Source organism: Alligator sinensis, unplaced genomic scaffold (genome assembly GCF_000455745.1).
Source record: "Alligator sinensis unplaced genomic scaffold, ASM45574v1 scaffold2238_1, whole genome shotgun sequence".
Taxonomy (NCBI): Eukaryota; Metazoa; Chordata; order Crocodylia; family Alligatoridae; genus Alligator; species Alligator sinensis.
The window spans coordinates 62,031-70,014 of record NW_005843619.1 but is presented as its reverse complement, the minus strand read 5'-3'; the positions used below and the strand labels follow the sequence as shown (position 1 = coordinate 70,014).

Here is a 7,984-nt window from a genome sequence, read left to right as displayed (position 1 = left end):
CCCTGAAAATTTCATCTAAATCAGACAAAAAAACAACAAAGTTATAAATATTTTATTGTTTCCCCATTATACCCTATGGCCGGATCTCCGAGGGGGCTCCGAACCGCTTCGGGAAGCCAAACAAGGTCACCGCTTCCACCCAGACATGCTGCTTCGGACCCCAAAGCTTCACCGGATCCAAAGCTCTGTCCGAAGCCTTGCACAGCCCTACTCATTACCTCCCATGTTTAATTTTGTTGACAAAATGAGAAGTGAACCAAGGACCACAAAGCTAAAGAGCAGAATACTAGATACTGCAACCATACCAAATATATCTATCTATACTTTGATAGACTGTTGTCCATCATAGGTGGGCTCAGAGTAGGACAGGAGAGGACCTTTGAACTCACCAAGACCTTGTATGGTGTTTGTATGTGTGCTCTATCAGAGTTGTCTCTGTTACGCAGAGGGCAGGGCCTCACAGAGATTTGCAATAAAATCAGTGCTATATACTCTGTTACACTTCCCTTTTATTCCTCCCATGCTTTGCACAACATCTCTAGTCTCTTCCATTCCCAAATCTATGCAGATGGCATGCGTACATAATTCTGGCTAGTGCAGTATGGCTCCACTTCTGCTCCAGTGGGTAAATGCTGAACAACTTCAAAGTCTGCTACCACCTTTCTAAACTTGTGCCTTGTCCTATCATTTGCCCAGTATGGGATGGTGTTTTCAAAACCAACAGGTGCTAAGTTCAGGCCCTGCAAGCTTCCCATGTGCCCTTTTGTACTTCAGGTACTTAAAGGCTGCTATTCAATCCCTCCTCAGTCTTCTCTTCTGGAGACTAAATAAGCCCAGTTCCCTCAACCTCTCCTCATAAGTCATGTGCCCCAGCCCCCTAACCATTTCCCCCAAAGCAGTAGGTCTGAGGAGTAGAAACCAACTGAGATGCCTAAGATGGTTCCTCTGTCCCAAAAAAAATTATTCCAGCCATCTGCAGAGACAGTTGACACCACTGCAGAAGGGCCTGTAGTTCAGGTCTCCATCTCTATGGGTGAGTGCTCCAACCACTAAGCTTTTAAGGACCAAAGTGGGTGCTCTAGGACAGGGGTTCCCAATCTTTTTATGCTGCAGACTGGCAAACCACAGGCCAGAAGTGATCGCGGACCAGCAGACCACGGACCAGAAGTGACCACAGACCACCAAACTGCAAACCAGCAGTGACCAGCATACCTTTTTTATACCCAGTATATAAAAGGTTGACTGCCAGTCTGCAATATGCCCGTCACTTCCGGACTTCCAGTCCAGCAGCCAACTCTCCTGTGGACCAGCATCCAACCCTTCGTGGCCCGGCACTGACAGTGTGATTTAGGCATGCTTGGAGCATACCCACTGGATTGGATTCCCCCAAAGGACTGGTCGCCGCTCCAGCATTTCTCTGGATTACAGTTGACCCTAGATGGGAAACAGGCACTTCGGTGATTAAACTGCATTGCTTCTGAAGGCATACAGAAGCTGAATTGTAGGTGCTTAGGAAATATTGTAGGCAAACTTTATCTGGGCTTCATTACACCAGTCCCTCCAAGTGTCCCTTCAACTAGGTCAGCACCAATTGTTTGTGGCTGGTGTCCCTCCTATGCCTGTCTATAGTCCAGCTGGGAGACTTGTCTTGATCTGTGCTCAGCAAAAAACTCATTGAAGAGCTCAGCTTTGTCCTTCTTACCTGTCACCAATTACCCTAGCCTGTTCTGTACAGGTCCTATGTTACCATGCGCCTTCTTTTTGCTCCCTATAGACCTGAAGAAAGGATTTTTGTTGTCCTTATTTTTTGTTGCCTAAGTTGCATTGCTGCTTTGGCCTTCCTGACTGACTCCCTGCAAGTGCGAGTCAAGTAGGTATACTCCTACTTGGTAGCCACCTCCTGCTTCCACAGTCTGTATGCCTCTTTTTTTGCCCCCAGGCTTTCCTGGATTTCCCTGTTCAACCAAGAGGGTTTCTTGGCTCCTTTGTCCCCTTTTATGCGCAATGGGATTGTCCCCTTCTGTGCCCAAAGGATTGTTCCCATGAGAAATGACCACCTTCCTTGGACTCGCATCTTACCAATGCTCTTGTCCTTCAGTGCCACACCAGAGGGTGGCACATTAATGCACATTAAGCTGGGCTAATGCACATTTTCCTTGTACCTCAAAATGGAGGTACTAGATTTAATGCGCATTAATGAAAGTGCATAAATGCACACATGAAAGTGCCTACTGAGATGCTTAAAGATTTAACTAAGCCGTTAGTGGGATCTAAAACAGTACCTAACCAAAGGGAACTAGACAACCAGCACATATAGCTTTCTAAATTCAACTAAGCATCTGTGTGCATGTGTGAGTGCCAAAAAAACCATTATCAGTCCGTCCCACAGGATACACAGAATTAGGAACAGGAAACCCAGGGTGAAATTTATGACCTGTGCCTTACAGTAGGTGAAACTACAGATACACAACTGTCCCTTTATCTTTAAAAACAATTAATTCAAGAGTGTTTGGTTCTAGGCCTCTGCTACTGAGCTATGGAGAACTCTAGGGAATGAGTCCCACAAGCCCTTAGAAGAAGGACACAGATAAAGCACCTTACTGCAGCTTCTGCTCTTCCATACCAGGGAGGCTCCTAGACAGCTACAGCCCATTCATCTCCAAACAGAATGAGGCTTGAATCAAATATCAGTGTCTTTGTCTTCAAAAAACACAGTGGCAGAAGAAAGAGTATTTAAGTAGGTTGAGAGCTGGGCAGTGAGCAAAGAATACTGACAGCAGAGGATCAAATGCAACACAAGCTTGTGGAAAATGCCCACAAAGACCAACACGGTAAGTTGCTCTAAGTCTGAATACATACAATGAGAAGCTAGGGACAGAAGGGAGTCAATGAGATTGGAATGATGTGAGGATCAAATGCAACACAAGCTTGTGGAAAAAGCCCACAAAGACCAGCACGGTAAGTTGCTCCAAGTCTGAATACATACAATGAGAAGCTAGGGACAGACGGGAGTCAATGAGATTGGAACGATGCGTCTTTGGCCACATTGCTGCAAGCTAAAACTAAGTGCTGTGGAGAAATCAGCAGAGCACTGAAGTAGTAAGGTAGACTCCCTTGTACGCCCTTTTCACATAGAAATGACAAACCCAGCTGGTATGCAGTGCCCTATTTTAGTTTGCAACCAGATGACAGTCAGTCAATCAATCTGTGCATGGGTGTTGGGTGTGGGATTATTACATACAAGCTGATTCTATGCAGTCTATCCCTTGAAAGGCTGTGGGATGCTATGCTGAAATATTAGTGTTACAATTTCCTGCACAAGCTGTAAGTATATTTTTCGCAGTGGGGTTGCAACCTCTTTTCTAATTGTGTAGACAAAACAAGGGGCATGCATGCACGACGCTTTAAAGCAGGTTCAATGCTTTTGCACCACTTTAATGGTGTTGGGGTATGCATATTGTGCATTAATTCCAGCTGCTGTAGCACATTTGGTGGCGTAATGCATCTTCCGCAGAGTGAAGCACCGTGCTCCGTGTGGATAAGGGGCTTTGCAGGCAGCCTGGCGGCAGCCCATGCACCAAAAAAAAGAAAAAAAAAAGTGGTGAGCCTGATCTTATTTTTTTTTCCTCCCCTGGAGCCTGCCTGAGCTGCACGGGGGCCTTGTCCTTCCCTCCGTGGCTGCAGTGCCCCCTGGGACCGCTTGAGCAGGTGGGTGCTGCTTGAGAGGGTGCCCACTGCTGCTGTGGAGGGAAGCACCCCCACACCCTCATCCCACAGCCCGGGGACCACTCCACTCACTGGCAGCTCTCCCTCCCCTCCCCACCGCTGGAGAGGCAAGTAAGACATGGGTGTACACAGCACAGGGGGTTACTTCACCCTAAATTGCAGCAATGTTTTTAAAAACCCACCGCTTCAGTGTAGGGTGAAGTAAACCCCCATTTTCTCTAAACATGCCCTAAGACTGTGAAACTAAAGGCTGCATTTTGCTCTTATTTTTTCTAGCTGAGTTTTGCAACATATACTGTCATTGACACAGCCCCTTACGCATTGCCAATGGCTTGTGAGATGTTTCGAAATGGAGAATAAGAGCCTCTGAGCTATGTTTTTCTGATCCTGACTGCTGCCCTTGTATTTCTTCCACAGGCATCCCTCAGTGGACTGAAAAAGGCAATGTCCAACCAAACCACTGTAACCGAGTTCCTCCTCCAGGAATTTTCTGACATCCGGGAGCTGCAGCTTTTACACTTTGCCATCTTTCTAGCAGCGTACCTGGCTGCTGTGATAGGGAATCTCCTCGTTATCATGGTGGTTGCCCTTGAGCATCACCTTCACACACCCATGTATTTCTTCCTCATGAATTTGTCCATTCTAGATCTTGGAAGCATCTCTGTCACTGTCCCCAAATCCATGGCTAATTCCCTGTGGAACACCAGGTTGATTTCCTATGCTGGATGTGTTGCCCAAGTTTTCCTTTTCTTCTTCTTCGCTACAGCCAACTTTGCCTTCCTCACCATCATGGCATACGATCGATGCATTGCCATCTGCAAACCACTGCACTATGAGACCATCATGAAGAGGAGGGCTTGTGTCCAGATGGCAGTCAGTGCATGGGTCAGTGCCATTCTTTATTCTGCACTGCACACTGGTAACACTTTTCGGTTACCTTTCTGCCACTCCAACATCATCAACAAGTTTTTCTGTGATGTCCCCCAGCTGCTCCAGCTCTCCTGCTCTGACTCATCTCTCAGTGAAGTTGGGATTCTTATTTTTAGTGGGTGTTTAATTGTTATCTGTTTTGGTTTCATCGTTGTATCATATGTTCAGATCCTCAGTGTCGTACTGAGAATCCCATCAAAGCAGGGCCAGCAGAAAGCCTTCTCCACCTGCATTCCTCACCTTATTGTGGTCTCCTTGCTTATTTTTACTGGCATCATTACATACATGATTCCCACATCCAACTCCCCCTCAGGTCTGGATCTCGTGGTGGCTGTTCTGCTTGCCATACTGCCACCAATGGTCAATCCAATCATCTACAGCATGAGGAACAAGAAGATGAAAGCTGCCCTTGGGAAATATATTGGCTGGAAATTATTCAATGGGAAGACAGTGTGCATCTTTGTTTTATAATCATCATTTTATTATCTCTTTGTGCATAGATATAAATAACTGCTAGATATGTCTACCCCAGTACAGCAGTGTGCAATCCAGACTAACTCCACTACAGTAAAGATTTAAATCATCATCTTAATTACAGCTACACTTTCTTTCCTTAGACGTTTATACTATCCTTTCTCCTATCTCAAAGAAGCTTGGTGACAAAGCACTCAAGGTATCTTGCTACAACTCCAGTGTGTTAAAATTAAACCTTGCTCTGCCCTTATGACACACACACACCGCCCCCCCACACCGTCCCGCAATTCAATACACCTATCCCCCCCCCCAACCGTCCCACAATTCAATACACCTGTAAGCATGTATTTGGTAAATAGTCCGTCACAGTCAAAAGTGACTGGATGTGATGATTGTGACATAGGTCCTTATCTGCTATTGCCTACAAAACCTGGTTGAACTAAACCATGCTAAGCCCTGGAAGTATTAAATCATGAAGACTTAAAATCTATCACTCTGCTAATTAATCACCTTCCTTGTAAAATCGATAACAAAGGCAAGTCCTTAGAGGATTTCAGGGAATCTCTGGAATTCCTTGAGGTAAGAACTCATCTTTGGGTCTTAAATCCATACCCCGCCATGAGTCAGTCAGTGGGCTTTTTTTTCAAGACAGGTATTTGGGAGTGCTTGGAAAGATGGATGCATTGGCAGGGGCAGGGGCTGGAATGGGGCATATTAGTTTAGATAGACTTTTGCATGATTTCTCAGCCATTATTTCCCCACATCATTGTTGATCTTCTTAAATGAGGAATGCCAAGAGAGAGCGGGGGCTCTCTTTCCACAGTGATGAAGAGTGGAAAAGACAACTCGAAAGTGTCAGCATTGCTGAGCTCTTGTTGAAATGAGTATTTTAATGCTGCCACTATTATTGAGTTATTAAACTGAGTGTGCCCGTGTATAACCTTGACTAAGGGCCCTTTTTATAATGCTAAAGAAAGAAAGAAATGTGTTTTTCATAAAATTGAATACCTGGGCATCTAAGCATGGAATCCACTGCTAAGATGCAGTTCGCCCTACTATGCTATCTCTAGAGGGGCTCCTAATGTGGGAAGGGCTGCAGGTGGGTGGGAATGGTGTTCAGGACTGGGACAGGTAGGTGAGGCTGGGATCACAGGCCAGGGTTGTATGGTTTTTGGTCCAGCTCCCAATGGCCTTCCACCTCCTTGAGCACCCACAAGTGGCTGCCCATCACACCGGGTGGGCAGAGTGGGTGGAAGGCAACCGGGACAAGAGGCAGAGCCCTGCAGGCAGGGGCAGGAGTCATTGGCTAACCTATATGTGATGGCCACTGCTCCAGGGCTGGGGCCAGGATTTCGCGGCAATGACAGTGTGGTCCAGAGTTGGGGCAGAGCCACAATCTGCTACCTAAACACCCCTGTCCAGGGTGTGCGGGCAGCAGGGCAGAGCCACAATCTGCTGCCTGCACATCCCTGTCCAGGGCATGTAGGCAGCAGGTCATGGCTCTGCCCCAGATCTGGACCATGCTGTCATCGCCACAAAATCCCAGTCCCAGACTTGCAGCAGCTCCCCACCCAGACAGGCACCCCGCCAGCACTGCTTGGGTTGGTCTCCATGGAAACCCGAGCCCTGCATCGTCATGGTCCCGCGGCTCCTGGGCTTTCCATGGAAACTGGTCTCAGTGAGGTGCAGGGTACACTAGGAAATGGAGTCTGGCCACTGGCCAGATCTGCCATTTTGGCCACCCCTGGTCTAGCTCCATCCTCTTTGGAAACCCCCCTTCAGGTAGTTGAAGGCTGCTATTCAGTCCTCCCTCAGTCTTGTCTCTGCCACAATAAATCAGCCCAGTTCCCTCAGCCTCTCCTCACAAGTCGTGTGCCCCAGCCTGCTAACCATTTTTGTTCCCATCTGATGAACTCTCTCCAGTTTGTCGGCATCCTTTCTGTAGTGGAGAGCCCAACACTACTCCATATGTGGCCTCATCAGTGCAGAACAGAGAGGAAGAATCACTTCCCTTGATCTGCTGGCAATGCTCCTCCCAATCCAGTCCAAGATGTCATTAGCTTTCTTCACAAGGGCACATTGTTGGCCCATTTTTAACTTATTGTCCATTGAAACCCCCAGGCACTTGTCTGCAGAACTGCTTGATAAGCCAGTCAGTCCCAGCCTGTGCTGATGCATGGGATTTTTCCATTCTAAATTCAGGACTTCGCCATGGTCCTTATTGAATCTCATAAGATTCCTTTTGGTCCAATCCTCCAATTTGCTGAGGTCTCTCTGAATCCAAGCCCTACCTTCCGGCACGTCTACTACTCTGCCAAGCTTGGTGTCATCCAGAAATTTGTTATGGGTGCACTCCATCCCATCTTGCAGGTCATTCATGAATATATTAAACAAAACTAGCACCAGGCCTGACCCCTAGGGAACTCCACTTCATACCAGCAGTCACCTAGACACCAAATCATTGATTACTCCCCTTTGAGCCCAGTGCCCCAGCCACTTTTATATATCCACCTTACAATCCATTTATCCAACCCACTCTTTCTTAGCTTCCTTGCAAGAATGTTGTGGAAATGTTACAGAAATATTTTGTGTTAGTGTTTTGTCGGGAAAGGAAGTAGGCTGGAATAGGATCACAATGTAGATGTGTAAGCTCACTGAGAAACCTAAGAAGGGGAATAGAAATGGGGTCTTTTTGCTTAAACCATGGTATCTGGAACCTAGTAGGGAAACAAGCACTCAGGTGATTAAACTGCATTTCTTTGGAACATGTAAAAAGGCTGAATTTTAGGTGCTGAGGAATCATTGTAGGCAAAGCTATGTGGCCTTCATTGCACTATTAGGCTTACATCTCTGA

At 46.8% G+C, this 7,984-nt stretch overlaps 1 protein-coding gene across 1 annotated transcript; it reads left to right on the top strand.

Moving 5' to 3' along the window:
- The first annotated feature begins 4,170 nt into the window (after positions 1-4,170).
- On the top strand, positions 4,171-5,127 carry LOC102388322 (olfactory receptor 14A16-like). The gene has a single exon (XM_025195587.1). The coding sequence runs from the start codon at positions 4,171-4,173 to the stop codon at positions 5,125-5,127; it is 957 nt and encodes a 318-aa protein (XP_025051372.1).
- Positions 5,128-7,984: the final 2,857 nt, after the last annotated feature.